We start from the raw sequence: 20,457 nt of genomic DNA on the forward strand, positions 1-20,457 counted from the left end.
GTTTCTTCAAAAGTTAATGAAAAAGCTGTGCTTGAACAAAGACACCCTTCCCGTTTTCCTATGATCCTTTGTAGCACTTTTTTTGTGTGAATCTTGTTGCAGTGAATGAGTTTAATCCCATGAGTCATCCATGAGAAATTAGGAAATTAAGAAGTTCCAATGCAGGGGTTTCCAGGATATTCATCATAATGTGCATATATTATTTCATCATTACATAAAATGTATATACACCGATCAGCCATAACATTATGACCACCTGCATAATATTGTGTAGGTCCCCCTATTGCCACCAAAACAGCCCTGACCCGTCGAGGCATGGACTCCACTAGACCTCTGAAGGTGTGCTGTGGTATCTGGCACCAAGACATAGGCAGCAGATCTTTTAAGTCCTGTAAGTTGCAAGATGGGGCCTCCATGAATCGGACTTGTTTGTCCAGCACATCCCACAGATGCTCGATTGGATTGAAATCTGGGGAATTTGGAGGCCAAGTCAACACCTTGAAGTCGTGATTCATTAGGTGAAAGGGCCACCTTCTTCCATTGCTCCGTGGTCCAGTTCTGATGCTCACGTGACCATAGTAGGCCCTTTCGGCAGTGGACAGGGGTCAGCATGGGCACCCTGACTGGTCTGCGGCTACGCAGCCCCATACGCAACAAACTGCGATGCACTGTGTGTTCTGACACCTTTCTATCAAAACCAGCATTCACTTTTTCAGCATTTTTTTTTGTGTCTGTCAGTGGTCATAATGTTATGGCTGATCGGTGTATATATATATATATATATATATATATATATATATATATAAAGACTATAGTCATCTGAATATTTTCATCTTAAGATTCTGAAGTACTTTTCAGACATCCTGTGAACCATGCGAGTCATTGCAGATGCTTGAGAAGTTCATACGAATTTGTTTCCAGATAAAAACGACTTCCCCTCGGTGTTTGTCTGTTTTTGGGTGTGCAGGAAAGAAACTACACTTCCTTCCACACTATCAGACACATTAAATACAGCCCAAATCTAACATATCCAGCGACTACCACATGCCTCCTCAGGTGATTAGATTTTTCTGTTTTGTTTTTAAAATGTTATCTCTACTCTATGTACTTCTTTATTTTAGCATTAAACTTTCACCCAGATGCACAAAAGATAGAGACGAAATCTGTTGAGATTAAATAAAGCACCGCCCACCGCCCTTTGGTCTCTCTATGCTAAGTTTATGTCCTAGATGTGTTTCCACAGGCTGAACACGTATGAAGGTCAGTGTTATTCAAATGTATCAAATTTGGGAACTGAAGAGAAGTCAGTCCTGGAGAAGCAGTGTTTACTCTGTAGGCCATTATTTCAAATGCAAAGCAGTGAGGTTTGAAACAAGAGTGAATACTGTGGAAAGCATATTGCAGGAGCTGATAAGTGAGGTCTTTGAGGCCCTTTGCTCTGTGGCATTTGATGTGTGTTTTGCAGCCGAAATGCAAAGTTCTTAATGAATACCTGCCACGTTATTAAACGGTGAACTCGGGCTGCCGTGGCTCAGACGGGCACCTCACCTTCATTCTGTACCGTGTCTCCAGGTGATCCTTGTCTGCCATTTGCAGCACATTAATATTCCAGAGCAGTGACAGGGCCAGGGTGTGTTAATTATTCAAGTGGGTTTCTTTGCATGGTGGAGGTGCCTTGTTTTGTGAACTGGAAATGTCAGCGCATGGTGCTTGTGGGCCAGAAGATTCATGGATTAATTATGTTATTTATTTATTTATTTATTTATTTATGCCTTTATTTATTTATTATCGGTGTCTGTTGCCAGCACACTTTCTCATCACTCCGCTGTGTTTAGAGGGTCACATCTCCTGGCAGAGAGGTCACAGTCCCTCTGCTCTGTCTGATCCACACACGAGACTCCAGTCGAGGTCCTGTATTGCATTTGCAATGGCAGAGCTTCTGCGGCGACATCTGGCCTACAGACAGCAGGCACAATGAAGTTACAACAAAGCCAAGTGCCGATCTTGAGCTGGCAGAGCTGTTCTTGTTCTGGAGAGAGGCATGAAGGGAAGAGTCTCTGGGGGCATCCTGTAAGTGCCTGGCAAGCCCAAAATATATGCCTGTCCCCTTTGAAGATGTCAGAGAATGGATTTCACAGGTGTGGTTTCTGGTAGAGATGGAGTCCAGGGTGAAATAATTGCCTTGGTTGCTGGATTGCTTGTTTTACAATATTTTATTTAAAAAAAAAAAAACTCTCAGGGCAAATGCTTTGGAAAGACTTCTCTAGACTTAATTTGTATCACCAGACATTCATATTTACTCATTTGATTTATGTAATGTATTTTCTTAACTTACGCCTAGTTATTTTTTAACAGCATGACAATCTCTACTGCTTCCATTGGACTCTCAGTCAGAATCCTTTCATTTAGACTCATTTCAAATGCAAAGTGAACCATCTGCTGGAGACTCAACTGTGGCTTTGTGGGAGCGAAGAGTACCTCAGAGGACAGATGGTAACAGTGCACCAAAGATAAAAGTTTAGCAGATTAGACTGCATCATTAGAAGAGGACAATGTGCAAGTCTGTTATTAAGAGGATAAGTTCTCTGGCCCAAGTAGTTTCCTACGTGTGAGGCTAAAGCAGGGCCAGATTACACACGCGTGAACTCGCAAGTGAAACACCTCTTCTGAATACCCATGGAGGAATGCAAGTCAAGTATTCCTTTCTTTTCTCCCCTGCAGCAGAAAGCTAATCCGGTCCCTCTCTCTAATCTCAAGTGCGCATTTTACAGAATGCAACATTATTGGAAGGAGATTGCTATTGTGTTCTGAAACTACATTCTCTCTACTAATAGCCACCTGGTTTATGTTTATTAACACCCTTCAAATTGATAAATTGATGATTTGTGATGAGGATTTGCTCTACATAATGTATTTTTTTCTTTCTTGCCCTTATTTAGTAAAGAATATATATAGAGAGGGAGAGATAAGAAAATCAATAGCATTAGTTATAGCTGTAACCTTTTAAAGGCTGCATCCATAGTAAATTCTGACAGCTGTTTCAAACTGTCCTCATCTCCACCTTTGCCATTAATGACGTTTATTACAAACAATTTATTATAAAGGTATCAGACAGTGTAGCAATGGTCCTGGGGTTCACAATTTCAGTGGTGCATTCTGGGGGTGAAGTGTAATTTCTGTAAACTTGACAATGGTGTGAGGGTTGTATGCAGTCCGGGCATTTGTACAAATCTTCTGAAGCCCACACTTAAGTTTTCAGCTCATTTGTTACAGCTCATAAATAAATAGATAGCCCTTGCATATAAAACATGCACACATCTCATGCAGCTAGGGGTTGGTGATAATGTAAATTGCTGTAAAGCCTCTCATGAACATACAGTCGTGCAGCCAAACCTAGCTAGCAGCCTGCCTGTCATCTTTACTTTAACAGTAAATTCTAACTTCGAATCTACTCCACCAAAGTGTTTCTTAAGTACAGGAGAATTCTCTAGTGTCTGGTTTCTGTAATGCTGCAACATTTTACAAGAGTGAGGCGTCCATGCTGTGTACAGAAAGTGGTTGTTTTTTTATTGGGGAGAGCCATGATTGTACATTGGGTTGCAGTTTAGCAGGTAAACCGTGTGTGACAGAACCTCTTTTCAAAAAGGAGCCCGCACAGTGTTTTAGATACCGAAATGTCCGTCAAGCCATCTTGAGCTGCCAAAGTGCGTTTCCTGCAGCATTTTTTTTTTGTGGTATAGATTGCATTAGGCCCTCTAGCAGAGGCCGCAGCTGTTTCTCCACATGCACAAAAGACTCGGCAGCCTCAGAGAGCTTTGAAAGCAAGGGATTAGGATTAAAAAAAAACCATAAAAACAGGCCTGAGTTGGGGGGTGAAGGACGATGTGCCCTGTTTAAACCACAAACATCATGAGTCTGTCACAGCCCATGTACCCCCCCACCCCACCCCACCCCACCTCTCCCATTCTGTTTGCTCAGGGTGTCTCTCTCTTCTTCTCCCTCCCAGATCAAGTTTGACAGTGATGGCGTGTGCGTGTGCTGTGAGCTGCAGCATCAGAGCCCCGGCTGCAACAACCTGGGGGAGACACTCAAGCTGAACCCCCTGAGAGAGTGCAATACCATCCGACTGAGGCTCAAGGTGGGTCTGTGTTGCTATAGTCCTCCCCTACGCACCTCCACATTGTTTTTACCACATAGGACAGACACACACCACTGCGGCACAGCCCGCCGGCACACGTGTGCCTCCCCAGGACGTCTCTGTGCCTCTTGTCTGCAAAGATACATGTCCAACGTGTCTGTGAGACATTCATTGCCAGCCACGCGTTTTCCTTTCATTACCGCTGACCTGATGATCTCAGAGCTGGTTTTTGTGCTCTGGGGTTATGCCTCTGAATTCCCCTGTAAGCCCTTCCTTTGGCTTTCAACTCTGCTCGTTGTCATTAAGCTCGGTCTGGTTTGCCATTAATAGAAAGGCATTAGTGCACACAAAGCCATGAGCGACAAAACCAAGGAGAGGAAAACAATATAGAAAACACTCATTACATATTACAGAAGACAAGAACGACAGTCCTCATTCCATGAGCAGCACTTATTTTTATACACGGTCATGTACAACACATATTGTGCTTAGAATGTGTGTAAGCTCTTCTACATGTTCAATAGGCATTATATGAGCAGATGTATGGGACAAGTGTGCGTTTACCTATAAAATCATCCACAAAGAATGACTGTTGGAAAGCTGTTGCAGACTGATTTCTGCTCATGTCATACAGATAATGAATCAAGAATGAATACAATAATGGATATATCATGTAGCTTTTATCCTAATACTAGCAGATTAATTCATTTTTGTTGTAACTGTTTTGTTTTATCACTTCTCTTGAAGATGCTCTACAACATGTTCATTGTGTTTATGGAAACACTGATTTAAGATCAAGCATCAGTGACCAAATTAAAGTATTCAAAAATGATGTATAAGTTTACAGAGGAATCATAAAATGTCTCATTTTTTATTATCGAAGCTCATAAAATATGTTTCCTAATGGCTACTATAAGACTTTATTAAGTGATCTGGGAGTTGCTTAATTTAAATAGAATCTAATTTCACTAAGAAATTAAATTAATGTTGCCTTTTTCCCTGGTTAGAGCTAAGTAGTCAAGTCCTGTTTTTTTTTATGCAACCAGTACTTCATATTTCTTAGTTTGTTGATGCCCTAAGATGTCCCAATACATTTTAATTAAATGTAGGATGCTTCTATAATTATATGCAATGCAAAGCAGTAAAGCAATCAAAATGATGGAACAAGAGGCTGACTGAGGGGTGGTGTAAGGAGGCAAAAATCTAACTGTGGAGAAATGCAGACTGTTGGGTTTGACTCATTCTGTTGCTTTGTTCTCTTTTGCTACAGACTTGCCTGCCGTTTAACTGTCATTTAAAGGTCCTCCTCTACAGCGCCACTACATGCGATTGTTAGCAATAAAACACACACATATTGTTCAGCTGACATGCATCTGTAATAAATATCTGCCGTATAAATCCATTCAATCAGGTGCTGCATGCGTTCTGCTGACCCTGCCTTCCTGACCAAGTAGCTCTGACTTGAAATCAGTGGCAGAGATTACCTCGCTTTAAACCCCAGGGTGCAGACCCGTCCGGGATGTCAAAAAGTCCTGGGTCTTGTCACGGCACACGGACTCCCAGTTATGCAGACAGATCTCTCCACATGATTGGCAGCCCGTCTGCACGTCGCTTGATGAGTTCATCTGCAGGAAGTGTTGTTACTCAGCGTTCCGTTACTTTTTATGCAGGGCTATAAAATAAAAAGCAATATCATTTAAATTAAAATGAATGTGTATGAAATCATCTACAGAGTGTGGGGGAGACAAAGGAGACTGTTGTCTTTACCGTAGACCATACAGTATGTTAGTCATCTAGACCAGGAATGACGCTTGAAATTGATCTATAAATCCTTTGTCCCTGAAACCTTTTTTTTCTTTGTTTTTTTTATTACAGAGCTTCCTGTATCTTTTTTTGTTCATTTATCACAGTTTATGCTGTCCTTGTGTCTAGTGTGTTTTGTTATTTTGTCTATTTTGTGTCTAAATGATCTTTCCCTATTGCCAAGGGGATTGAAGTATAATATTTTATTTCCACATTCTATGGGTGTGCCTTGAAGTGTGTCCCCTGTTTTTTACTTGGAGACCATTTGAAGTTAAATGGCAGATTTCTCTGTGCTGTTTTTTGTGAAGAGAGACATATGCAGTCAGGCTAAGTGCCGAGAATTCTGCGACTACAAATCTGTTCCCCAGATGCAACTGTATTTTTCAGAGGTTATTCAATGCAGATGTGGAAAATCCATGTTTGAAATTTACAGGGTCCTCTACTCATAAATATTTCTTTTAATAAAGAAAAGTACACAATAATTTTCCAGAACAGGCAACATCGGAATCAAAGCAAATTTGAAAAGGTTAATATTGAGCGTTATTATTATTATTATTATTATTATTATTATTATTATTATTTTTCTTATAATGAGATATGCCCCCAGCTGATCACCTGACCCCTTTCCTTGAAAGGATCTGTGTGTGTGACTCAGATAGGTAGCTTCAAAATGCTTAAAAACTGAAAACAGCTTGTCATTGTGTGTTGTGGAAAAGAAAAGAAAGAGAAGCAGTCCTAATTAAACACTTGGACATTGGCTCAGGCAGGAAAAGGGCTGAAACAAGGTTTTCCTGCTTTTGAGTTTCTCCCTCTTCAGATGACTTGAGTCGCGCCTCTTTGCCGGTGTGAGTGTGCGAAGACTGATAGGTTTCTTGAACTTTACAATGGGGCACTGGTGAAATGAAGGAAAAGCTGTCTGAGATAACAAACGCGTCCCTGTGATTAGGAGCCTTAATCATCGGAGGGACACTCAGAGATAGTGGAGCTGCTGAACCCTTTTGCCTTATCAGCTACCCCAGATTCACTCGACTAATTTACATTCAGGCCTTGTGTCGGGGTCTCAGCTGTAGGCTACCGCATATAATGCGATCTGCCTACGCATTCATACAAAGTCAATATCATTTTAATCCTTTCTGCTGCTACGTGTACTTCATCAGTGATGCCGGGAGTCCCGCTCTTGTCCCCCCTGTGGGCCAGGCCTGTGCTGTGCTGTTGTAGCCAATCTGCCTGAAACAAGGTTTTATCCTTCTGTCACCCATAAAAATGAGGACCACTTTCAAGGCCCAACACGATAGCGGTGGGCTGCCAGGAACCTGAACCCGGAGAAGAGAGGAGAGGCTGGTCCGAGTGTTTTGTGTGTCCTCTGCTTGTTCGTCCGTCTGGCGTGCGCACTGTAGGAGTCTGCCCAAGGCCCTCAGCAGAAGCCCTTTGTTCTGCATTCCTGCTGCTCAGGAGACCGCCGGCATAGTGTTCATTTTATCGTTCATTTATAACTGCAAATACCAGCCACAGCAATGTGGCCGTTGCACCTCTGGGAAGAGGCTGAATCAACAGACATGTTTTACAATCACATATTACGGGTTTTTTTTATACTACAAATAATGAGTTTAAACACAGAGTAAAATGTTATTTGAGAACATGGACAGATAATAGGACAGCAGGAGCAGCAAGAGATCTTTTGCTTTGGAAAGAAACGTTCAGTCAGGGACCATGAAAAAATATATATTTTATTTTATATGTAAGCTAGATGCCAAGGTTTATACGGTGTGTCTGCATGTATGTATGTGATGTTTTTTGCAGTAGGGAGTATAGATATGGAGTCTAGGTGGTCCTTGTATAAGTAAAGTAAATGCATACAGTGTGTTCCCCTGAGCATGTACTTAATCCTCTTTATTGAAGTATATATCAATCAATCAATTTGTATGTTATAGCGCCCTTATCAAGGTTGCCACAGCGTGCTTCACAGAATTAAGGAACAATATAACAGTTCTTTAAAACAAAACTTAAAAATAAACCATTAGGCACAAAGGAGAGAGAAACAAAACTCCTACAGGATGATAGTGTTGTAGGAGAAAATCAATCTCTGGGGGTCCACAGCTTAAGGCCTAGGCCTAGTGGATGCCTCCCCTCCAGGCAATGTAAAACATAAACAGCCAGCAAGAAGATCAGAAAGTTCTTATGTGATGTTGCTGTCTGTAGACTTCCCTCTAAATACCATTGTTAGGGGCGTAAGTGACACCTTAGCATCAGTTGCTGATGCATAATTCCCTGAAAAAGTCTCAGTAAGCTGCTCTGAAGGAAAGCATCAGTTACATTTCTAAGTATTCCTGTTTGAAGTATTTGGCAGAGGATTGTGATGAGTGATTAGACACAAAACTCACAAGGGTCTGACACACAGATAATAGGCTGCTGCCAATCCGCTGTTCTTAAAGATAGACAAGAAGCCGTGGAGGTTAGGAATAGAAAATAAAATATACCACCACCTTTTTTTTAACTTTTTTTATTTTTTTGTTCATTTATTTCACATGTCGTCTTACAGTAGTTTTTGCTGTTCTGTTTCTTATTGTAACCCACTGTGGCTCTGCTCGTTCTGCGCAGTTAAACATGTAACGCAACCACTTCTGATGGCAAGTCATGATTTAAATTTATCCCAGAACGCTTAGCAGCGATCAGAAGCCGCAACCTGCACAATGCTTTAGTGTAACCTCAGACTTGCTGAAGGCAAGGTGCGCTGGGTGCATGCCCCATTAGCAGTTTCCTTAAAGTCATTACCATTACAACTCTGACACAAATCACTATGTAAATATGTTAATGGAAGTCACCCAGAAGAACCTAATACATTCACTCACATCTGTAAGGCAGATGTGTTGACTATATACATTTATTTTCTTACAGCACTGGCACAATATAAACGAATGCTCTGTTAATGTCATGAACAGGAGGAAGTCAGAATTTTTTACTCACCTTAATTTCTTTCTTTCCTTTTTCATATCCCTTGAAGAGGTTTTATCTGTAATAAATGTGGAGAGCTTGTATGTAAATTAGAAAGCCGATTAACAGATTCTGTCCTGGCTTGTCCTGATTTCTGTGTGTGTGTGTGTTATAATATATATATATATATATATATATTTTTTTTTTTTTTTTTTTTTTTCTAAAACACTCAAATGATTTACTGTGGGGACAATTGCCCCCCTCTGGTAAGAGTTAGCTGTGCGTCTCACAGTTCCTCTGGGGTGAGGAGGGGGGAGCTCAGTGAGGACCGTGCGGTTACAGGCTTTCACTTCAGTCTCCTGTAAATTCCTACAACACCATCCAAGCGAGCCCTGAGTACTGGGAGAGACTATAACACACAGCTCTGTGTATTTGTCTTTTAAACCCAGGGAGGAATTGAAATGCCTGCAGCACAGGAGGTGCTCCCCAGTCAACTTGCACAAATGGGAACCTGATTGAAAAAGGCCAGCCATGTGCTGTTTACCTAGACCTTGTGGTTAGCGATTCAGTCTTCTGATAATTTTTCAGCTGCCAGTCTGTTTGTAATTCCATGACTGGCAGAGTCATATCACCTTCCCCCAGAATACTTCCTGCAATCTTTAATTTCTTGCAGTTTGACCCATGGCCGTTTGGGGGTGGGGGGTGGGGGGACTTGTGCGTAGCAACGGTGAGCTTCGTCTCCTCTGTGTTGCACCAAGACATCCACACTGTTTGCATGCCTACATGTGGATGTGGTGGCACCCTCAGATTACAGCGGGGATCTCAGTTCGTCTTGTATTTTATAGTGTGTATGTGTGTATATATATTTACAACAATTTTACAGTTATCCAGATATCACAGCACAAACACTCTGTGACACTGGAGATGCAGGGCGGAGGGGAAACACTAGGAATGTCTGTTGGGTGAATTCTGAAAAGGGAACTTTGATCTGAGGGAACTGGTGGGAGCTAGAGCAGGTATCACATGCACTGCCTCCTTACCACCGACAAAATCAGCCTTCAAGGGCCCGAAAGCGAGAGGATAACCGCTTCCCTGGTTTCCCTTTAAGTTATCGATCAGCTTGTGAGTAAAATGGTCATGTGCGCTGGGACTGTATTGCTCATTTCCTAATTTCCACATATGTGCGAGTTTCTGAGAGATGTCTCAGAATCACAGCCTCTATCAGGCCTACCTTCCCTCCCCGTCACTCATCGTGAGAATAAATACTTCATGCTGTGACCAGAGGGATCACAGAGACATATACTAATTTGCACATATGTATATACATGTAGTGATAAAGAGAGAGATGAGAAACCTATAATAATAAATAATAAATAACTTAATTTGGCTTGTGCATGCAAGATTGAACAGTAGCACCGTGATCTTCAGACCAGCATGGAAATGGGGCCAAAGCCGAGCTCTTTTAAAAAGGGCGTGCTGAAACAGTAATAAATCACTGTGCCTCCTGCCTGATTTATAATTAGCAAGCACTGCAACCTCACAGATGCAAGTCAAAGCAAATGCTAACAAGAGCAGCCCTAGCTCGGATTTTTCTAGACACCTGCTCTTTGAAAACAATAAATAATAAATAAAACAATTTAATTTTGCAAAATTGCCCCTCGCTGTACAGAATGGACAATGATTCATCAACTCAGTAGCACACCTAGTGACAGAGTGTAGTATTCAGCGTTTTTGTCCGGATGCATCACCATTGGATGTCAAGAAGAAATGGAAGGAAAGTTTGTTTTGACTGATGCCACACACTATTCTCATGAACATCTCAACATCTAAATCTAAATTTAATTTCAAAAATCACATTCATTTTTATCTTTATGAAGCTTTTTCTTAAAGTCTGAAAGGAAGGATTTTTGGTATTGTGAGTGCTTCTCACTGCACACTCTGTGCTCAAAAATCACCTTTGCAGCTGCAGATTGGCTGGTGCTTTGACTGCAGAGCATTTGGAATTTATCTTGTTAAGTGGGTGCATTGCTTTTAATACATGTGTCACACAGGAAAGTAAAAAATCTATCTTTGGGGACTTGACATATGATAATAAATCCAGGCAGTGTATTTCTTTTATATGCCTTTTAATTTTTTAATCTAAAGAGATGAAAAAGGACTGATTTCCCACATGACATGTATTAATTACGGAGCCTTAATTTCAGCTGGTTCTGACTTATTCCCATTCCGAGGGCTGAACAATGGCACTGCTCTGCTGAACGCCAGCCGTGTTTGAGTTTTCAGTCCCCTCTCGTCTGTGACTTCATTTTTCCATTCTGTGGATGAGGTGCACACACAGACACACACCACACACACATATAAATATATAAATATGTAAATATGTGTGTGTGTATATATAAATGTCTCTCTCTCTTGGGTTTTGGGATTGCTTTTGTCAACAACAAAAAAGCACTGAAATTATTAAAATAGATTCAAATGACCCAGACAATTATCCAAACAAACTCGTGTTGTAACCTGTGCAAGTGTGCTTTCTACCTGCAGGGCTTCCAGGATAAAATTCAGTTTGAGTTCAGCCCTGCCACTATTGGATGTTAACCCCAGTTGCTTGGGTCCCGGAGTGTTCTGGTCCGTTGTTTGGTGGGTTATGCAAAACGACAGATAGCTCTAATCTGCATCTCGCTCAGATAATCGTGCATTTCATTTTTCAGCTGTTCAGACTGTGAGGGGGATTTAAGATGGATGATGTGATGTGGGAGAGATGAACACTCAGCGCTGAACACCTTCAATTCTGAAGGCTGTAACCCTGAAAAGGAATAGACTCCATGCTTCTGTCATCTCTGTGTATAAGGGCGTATGCCTGATTAATGAAAAATAACACAACAAGCAGTTCTATTGGTGAAAGTGGACGTGCTTAAAAAAAGACAACTAAATGCTTATATTTGATATTCTCCCGTGGTGAGAAGGGTTCAGCCAGAGCTCTACGGTAATACTAACTAAATAAACAACATATTGATTACACTACACTTGTACACATTTAAAGAGGGCAGGATAACATTTGAAGAATATACTGGGCAGTTCAGTGGGCACATCCTGGCATGCATGGGCAAGAGGGTCTCTCTCCTCAGAAACACACCCAGACAGAGCAGTAGTGCTGTCTCACCACTGCAAAAAGCTTATTGCTTAAACCGTTATTGTTTTCTGTTCCCTTATCCAAGGTGACACACATTCAGACACTATTAGCCAACAGGGTGACGAGCAGTAAAAGATTACAAAATGATCTTAACAAGAAAAGGTGTGATACAATGTCAAGCTGATTATTGTAGTCAACCACAAGAAGCAAAGAGCACACAATGCAACAACTATGTATGATGATATATATATATATATATACACTCACCTAAAGGATTATTAGGAACACCATACTAATACTGTGTTTGACCCCCTTTCGCCTTCAGAACTGCCTTAATTCTACGTGGCATTGATTCAACAAGGTGCTGAAAGCATTCTTTGGAAATGTTGGCCCATATTGATAGGATAGCATCTTGCAGTTGATGGAGATTTGTGGGATGCACATCCAGGGCACGAAGCTCCCGTTCCACCACATCCCAAAGATGCTCTATTGGGTTGAGATCTGGTGACTGTGGGGGCCAGTTTAGTACAGTGAACTCATTGTCATGTTCAAGAAACCAATTTGAAATGATTCGACCTTTGTGACATGGTGCATTATCCTGCTGGAAGTAGCCATCAGAGGATGGGTACATGGTGGTCATAAAGGGATGGACATGGTCAGAAACAATGCTCAGGTAGGCTGTGGCATTTAAACGATGCCCAATTGGCACTAAGGGGCCTAAAGTGTGCCAAGAAAACATCCCCCACACCATTACACCACCACCACCAGCCTGCACAGTGGTAACAAGGCATGATGGATCCATGTTCTCATTCTGTTTACGCCAAATTCTGACTCTACCATCTGAACGTCTCAACAGAAATCGAGACTCATCAGACCAGGCAACATTTTTCCAGTCTTCAACTGTCCAATTTTGGTGAGCTTGTGCAAATTGTAGCCTCTTTTTCCTATTTGTAGTGGAGATGAGTGGTACCCGGTGGAGTCTTCTGCTGTTGTAGCCCATCCGCCTCAAGGTTGTACGTGTTGTGGCTTCACAAATGCTTTGCTGCTTACCTCGGTTGTAACGAGTGGTTATTTCAGTCAAAGTTGCTCTTCTATCAGCTTGAATCAGTCGGCCCATTCTCCTCTGACCTCTAGCATCAACAAGGCATTTTCGCCCACAGGACTGCCGCATACTGGATGTTTTTCCCTTTTCACACCATTCTTTGTAAACCCTAGAAATGGTTGTGCGTGAAAATCCCAGTAACTGAGCAGATTGTGAAATACTCAGACCGGCCCGTCTGGCACCAACAACCATGCCACGCTCAAAATTGCTTAAATCACCTTTCTTTCCCATTCAGACATTCAGTTTGGAGTTCAGGAGATTGTCTTGACCAGGACCACACCCCTAAATGCATTGAAGCAACTGCCATGTGATTGGTTGGTTAGATAATTGCATTAATGAGAAATTGAACAGGTGTTCCTAATAATCCTTTAGGTGAGTGTATATATATTATACTCTGTTCCTAAATATTTTAAAAGCATTGCATGGAAAAATAGATGTAATCTCTGAGGTGTCTCCTGCGCTGTGTAGACGGGCTCGAACAGCAGTGTAGCCTTGTCTTCTCACTACGTATTAATTTCGTATGTATTCTAATGGAAAAAGTAGATCTACTGCAAAAGGGTAATTTCATGGGAGAAAAAGCTTTTACTGCTCATTATTTCATTTTAAATGGTTGTGAAATAAGAATGAAAAGTACAATAATTGAATGCAATCAAGAGGTATCAACAAGGTATGTGTGATACTGGTCAAACTTATCTGTACGCACCACTACTCTATAGACTTTATTTTCAAATCATGGATGAGATTTAAACAATGCCGTGCCTCTTGTTATAATGCCCTTTCTGCCAGGCATGAGCGAATTCCAATATCCCTTTGGAAATAAATAAATACAAATAAAATAAATAAGTAAATGTATAAGTAGAAATATATAAGGAGGCAGTGAGCCTGGATTAAACATTTGGAATTGCATTTGTTTTTTTTAGTGCTCAAACCTGTTTTCATCTCAGTGGTAGGGAGTGTGGTTTTCCCACACTGGGGTCCCTGTTATTAAGACAATACCATGCCTCTTCTCCCACTGACCCAGTAAGAGACGCTTGTGTTTGATCTTCACAAGGCAGGCTGCTAATCCGAAATACCAGAGCTCCCCTGACTGGGCTGGGCTGTGCTGGGCTTGTGTTGACCTGGGATGACACTTCTGTGTGCCCACTTCAGGAGTGAAGTACCAGAGTACAGAGTCTTCTTATTTCACTTGACATTCAAGAATGTCTTCTCTTCCTGAGGGAAACAATTGAAGTGCTTCACAGAAAACCTCTTAAAAAGCTCCTTAGAGAAGAGAAGCATTTTGTTCTCCTTTTTTCTTCTTTAAAAAAAGAAAACATATTTGGCAGCAGAGTTTTTATATTGTATTGTATTTGAATATATGAAAAATGTGGAAAATAGTGGGATTATTTGAAAGTTTCAATAAATACTTATCGCAGTAGTATGTGTAATTCAAGACAAATCAAGAACCATTTTCATGGTTCAAGAGATCTTGCATTAGTACTCCTTTCCTGACCTGTAGAGCACATACAACCACAATACAGGGTCCTCTGTTGGGAGAAAGTGTCCTCTCTTAATAACACCAGTGATGAACCGAAGAAGAGCGAGTGTTTCTTTAAGACTTTGTTTATCAGAGTGATGTGTAATCTTTGAAGCAGCGTACTAGTATTTTAAAGCGTTCATGGGAATAGCTGCTGGCTTTAAGTATATTTTATTGCTGGAACAAATAAGCACACTATTCCCAGCTGGATTTTCATATTGTTTCCTTCCCACATTATTTTACAAGCGAGCCCTGGCATAGAGAAATAAACAGGAAGTCCAAAGGAGGCAGCTCCTGGGACCAGTGGCTCAATTTCATTTCCAATGAAGCATTCACAAACATTCGAGAGATCTATGCTAAATGGATATTGCATTTGTCTGGCACTGTACAAGTGCATGAACCTCTGGAAAGGAACTATCTGAGGTTGGGGCCATTATTGTGTCAGTCAGTGCTGCACCATTTAAAAAATGTTATCAAACCAAAATAAAGTTTCCCAGGTCAAACTCCCAATTCAGCATGCATTTAAATCTCACCTTTCCTCCCAATGTGGTTCAGAGCCCGGCTGAGTTAGTGGTCCACAGGCAGGCAGATTTCGCAGTGGTGGAGACCTTATGGGGTGTCAAGGGCCCTGGCCGGTAGGACGAGCCGTCACAGCCCACAATTAAGACGTTGTGAATCCTGGTACCAGGTGCTTCTTCGAAATGCATGGCTGCTAACTCTGTGATCTCACTTGTCTCCCAGGAGCTGCTGTTCAGTGTCTGTGCCCTAAATGTCATCTCCACGATCGTGTGTGCCCTGGCCACCGCTATGTGCTGCATGCAGATGGTCTCCACTGATGTCCTGCAGATGGTGAGTGGATTCTCACTGGAGCTCTGTGCTTTTAAAGAAGAAAAAAAGGAATGACTGAACTCTGCCTTCACATATTCATTACCCTATTTATTTTCTGTTTTAAATAATGGAATTTTACAGGGCATATATTGCTGTGCTGTGGAGATTTAGGTTGTCTTCACTGTAGACATAGTAAAAATTGTGGGGTGCAGGGGCTTATAATTCAGATTGAAGCCATTTATTTGCTCTACCATGACTACATTTTTCAAATTGGCAGAGGGATTAATATTGCAAAATGACATGTTTGACTCTGTGCTCTTCACACCCAGGGTTTTATAACTAAAAGATTGACTTCCACTCCAGACTTGATGATGGGTGACAGTTAGAAGTTCCTCCCGCATGATTACTATTTAAGATCAGGGAGCTCAAATGTAATCGGTGCCTTTTTTAATGTATCTGAATATTTCACCAGCAACACCTTCTAATTCGAGGGTAATAAACCCACGGGGGCATTCATGTTTAATGTTGTATACCAGTATCCTTTTCACATTCATGACTCACACCATAAATTCTAAAACACGTGAGTGGCAGCTCTAAAGGCCAGGCCTGGTGATTGATTCTCGCAGCGGATGCAGCGGCGAGCTGCTTGAAAGAGTAGGATGGAATTGGTTCCCTCTCAGAGCTTGGTGTGGAAGATTAAACCAATTAGGCTGAAGGATACCTTACTTTCATACTAGTCCCTCTGTGTTCTTTCGCTCTGATTGTTATAAGTCCACTGCAGCATTTAGTAATGCTTGCTGTGAGCTAGAGAGACAGCAGCACTAAACTACTGATAAAAATGTTATTTAAATATATATATATAGAGAGAAAGTTAATTAACAGAGTAATAGAATACTTATTTTAATTACATCACCAGCATTCCATAAAAGCCATTAAATAAATAGTTACATTTTCTAAATATTAGATCACTTAAGGCAGTGGTCCCTAACCTTTTCCTGTTGAAGATCTACTTTATGTTCACCAAAAGTCCTCTGATCTATGTATCCAAGCTGTCAAGCCGAATGGGGTGGGGGCTTTGGGGAGGCTGTCAAGTTCTTTTGAAGATCTACTCTGTAAGGCTTCAAGATCGACAGACTGGGGACTACTGACTTAAAGTAGGGTATTTCCATGCCTCAGACTAAAGTGTGTAGAATGTTTATATATATATATATATATATATATATATATATATATATATGTTTGTGTGTGTGTTTGCGTTTGGTAAAGCTGATGCCAGACCCGTGGATGTGTTCCTGTTTCGACATTCTGCTGTTACTGTGCCCAATGATTTCAGCTGAACCAGGTTGCACCCACAGTGACCTGAACAGCTCCAATAAGGGTCTGCAAGCCAGTCAGAGTGTGTGCAGGAGTTGTTTTTAAAACAGAGTCCGGGGAAACATAAAAAAATGGCTTTAACACGTGGAGCAGTCCAGTGTGAATAATGCCGCCATATGCCCTGCACTGCAGTACAGCTGTCTGGCAGTTAGAACTGACACCTGAGCTCCCAGGTAATGCGAAATAAACCAATTTTAAGAAGAAAAGAACAGAGGGACCTGGCCCCACCGGTATTTTTTTCTTATCTGAGATCATTGATTATTTTTGTGTTACCCACTGTATTCTCAGTCATTGTCACAAGCTAATTGCTCCAGTATGTACCCCCCAGGGCCGTGTCCAACTGCTCAGACTATTCAGGACTGGGAAGAGTGAGACACTCTCTCTCTCTGTCCACGTCTCTCTCACTCGAGTTCTGAGTGAATCAATTTAATTTGAGATTAGTTTTTTGTTTCTTTTTTTTTCCGCGGCCTTCTCCTCTTATTCCTCGCAGCTCCGTTGTGATTCAGTTGTGGGTTTTTGATTCTGTTTTCTTTTGCATTTGATTGTAATTACGATTTGAAAGGCTCGTTTCTGGCTCGTGTTGAGGCCTGTTTCAGATGCAGGAAGCAAGCCATTAGAAGTGCTGCTGATCCTCTGAAATGTATTAATATTATGGCAGCCTAGAACCTACATATTACATTTGTATTATTATTTAATTTTCTTTTCCTTTTATGAATGAATTATATAGTCGAAGGACTTCTTGCCCTCCATTACCGTTATCTTTAGTTTCCGCTGCTGTGATGAACGCCCCACTGACTCTTGTTGTTTCAGTTTATTCCTCATAGATCACGGTCTATGAACCCAGACTGTATGTCTCCGCACGGCACCATCCTGCACCAGACTCTGGATTTCGATGAGTTCATTCCTCCGATCCCTCCCCCGCCCTACTACCCTCCCGAGTACACCTGCACCCCTGTCCTGGAGGCACAGAGGTAACCCCTGACACACTGCGCATCGCACGCCCCACCCAGGGAAACGGTCTGCTTCTCCCATTGCACAGCACTCTGGGCCCTTCTGGGTCTCGCCCAACAACATTTCTCCTACTGCATAAGTGGATTTGTCAGGCTCATTTGTTGCCTTATTTTGAGGTGTGCATCGAGCAAATTATAAATGTAATGCTGTGGTTTTTTCTGTGCAATGGGAGAGCTACTGGTTTCCCTGCTATCATTGTCTGGAGTGGAGGCAACCACTAGGCCTAGGCTTTAAGCCATGGACCCCCAGAGAATTATTTTCTCCTACAGCAGTCTATCATCCAGAGTTTTTATTTTTCTCTCCTCTGTGTTTAATGTTTTTTTTTCTTTCAATTTTGTATTAATTACTATACTATATTGTTATTTTAGTCTGTGAATCCCTCTGTGGCAACCTTGTAAAGGATGCTATACCAATTCAAAATGAATCAATTGATTGATCGGCAGTGAAGTATAGCTGTTACGGCAGGAGAAAGCATAAGGTCCCCTCACTCTGACCAGCACACATACAACCTCAAATCGCTTCTCTTTTGAGAGCAGCCAACCCCATACATGCCCCCCTGCAACATCCAGGTGTCTGTTGCTCCGGCTGCAGATTCTTCAAAAGCAAAGCTGAGTACTGAGTGAGAGATCTTGTGGCCTTATCTCCATCTGTCAGAGAGGCTGTGCTTCTTGATTTTCGCCTCTGTCTGAGGTCTTTCTTGCTGTCAGTGCTGTTGTGATTTATTTCCGTATTCCTGCTTTTATGTTTAATTTCTCTCCAGATACAAATGGACAAGCTCTTAGCTGTGATTAACATAATCATGCTGTGTTTTGTCAGAGAACATAGATTCATTTTTTCTTTTGTGCTAAACATTACTGTCCTCCTCTACATACAGAGTAGTGCTTCTGTGTTCAACAAGCTTGTGAACTAACTCTGTTTTTATTTTTCAATGTATGTATATATGTATGTTTTACTGTCTCACTAGCAAATGTATCTTTCTTTAAAATGCAGTTCTTAGTTTTAATGTAGAGACAGAGACAGAATAAATAAAGGTTGATCAAGTCTTGCATAATGAATTATGTATGCTGTAGTTCTTATAAAATTGACTATTCATTCTGAGATGTAACTTAACGATGCCTATCCGACTCATATCCCAGCCTTGTGTAAATGTTGTATTGATTTCAGCTTCCTATTATAAGGCAGCTTGCAAAATTGTGAGCGATAAAAGGTGGCTGACTTAGCATGCTGACAACATGTTTTGCTGCTTTGTCAATAGGGCAATAAATACATAGTGAATGAGGGTAAAATCTCCATAACTTTGTAGCATTTAGGAAAATGCATTGTGACATCATTGTGCACAGAGTAATATTTTTTTAATTCCCAAGACTTCAAACTTTCAAAAAAACAGTCCCTGCTCCTCACACACTCAGTCCAGCAGAGCTTATAGTGTCAATTCACAACAACTGTCTGTTTTTCTTTTTTCTGCAATATAAAATGACCCATTAAGCCTGAAATTGATATTTTTGGTTGTCCCTTTGAGCTTTTGTTGTTTGACTGGTGCTCAGTGTGACTCGGACAAAACACAATAACCCTGTGTCAGAAGCCATCATTCATATATCTGCATCATTACCCTGGAAGCCCTGATGCCACAATGGCGTACACCTCTTAAAGGCTAAAGTAGAAAAGCTTTTCAGGGACAATGATTTTTTTCAATAGATATATACAGTATATATATTGCTAGAGGTACAAGAAAGAAGCTAATCATTGCCTACCCACTGCTTTTGGATAGAGCCTTAAAGAGTCTGACACGGTGCTGCAGAAAGATAAAGATACAGTGAGCGCCACACTGGAGCCTCATTCACCAGCCCATAAAAATAGATTAGTATATCCCAGGATTTTTATGAATGCATACATCACGAATGTATGGCTCCAAGTGCTACAGTGCATTTTTATAGATCTGAGGTTTTCAGGATTATTAATTTTCTAACCAAATGCACAGAGTAATAGAGGCTTGCTGCCGGCACCTACTGCGATCAAGTGTGTAGCGCCCGACTTTGGGGGGGATATCTACTCGATGGGCTGCCAGTGTGAATCAGTTTCAGCAGCAGCAGTATGCGGTTCGAAAGTAAAGTATAGGGTTAGCATCATTCACAACAGCAACACAATTTGATTAATATATCAGACTGACCTCCAGCGCAATTCTTTCTTTTTCTTTTCTTGTGTGCTCCCTCGTTGAGCAAAGTGTATTGTACGTTTTGCAAAATGTAACTTTTTCTTATGTTTTTAATAACATAGAGAATGCCTCAGTGCATATTTAACAAGTAAGACAGGTACACAAAGTCATGTCTCTTCATGACAGGTCGCCGTGAAGGTTCTGTGAGAATAAGAGTGATGATTGTACAGCGGTGCGCGGGACACTGGGGTCCATGTGCTCATGGCTGCTGTTGCGTTGTTTCTCATTTCCTAGAGGCCTGCACCTGGACTTCCCTCACTCCCCGTTCACAGCCATCTATGGAGTGCCTATCAACAGTCCTGGGACGCTGTACCCCTCAGAGCTGCCGCCCCCATACGAGGCCGTGGTGAGTCAGACGCCAGCCAGCCAGGTGAGGACCCCTGAGATGCCCCTTACTGTGAGTTGGCACAGA

General features: G+C 41.5%; 1 protein-coding gene across 1 annotated transcript in view; it reads left to right on the forward strand.

Annotated features, from left to right (window-relative positions):
- The window catches only part of fam189a1 (family with sequence similarity 189 member A1), a 127,020-nt gene that overhangs the window by 96,689 nt on the left and 9,874 nt on the right, over nucleotides 1-20,457 (forward strand). Inside the window, exons 4-7 of the mRNA XM_066701274.1 lie at nucleotides 4,007-4,138; nucleotides 15,362-15,469; nucleotides 17,633-17,793; nucleotides 20,280-20,415. Coding sequence (XP_066557371.1) covers nucleotides 4,007-4,138; nucleotides 15,362-15,469; nucleotides 17,633-17,793; nucleotides 20,280-20,415 — 537 coding nt within the window. The remainder of the gene's footprint in view (nucleotides 1-4,006; nucleotides 4,139-15,361; nucleotides 15,470-17,632; nucleotides 17,794-20,279; nucleotides 20,416-20,457) is intronic.

The sequence above is a fragment of the Amia ocellicauda genome, chromosome 4 (assembly GCF_036373705.1).
Source record: "Amia ocellicauda isolate fAmiCal2 chromosome 4, fAmiCal2.hap1, whole genome shotgun sequence".
Classification (NCBI taxonomy): Eukaryota; Metazoa; Chordata; class Actinopteri; order Amiiformes; family Amiidae; genus Amia; species Amia ocellicauda.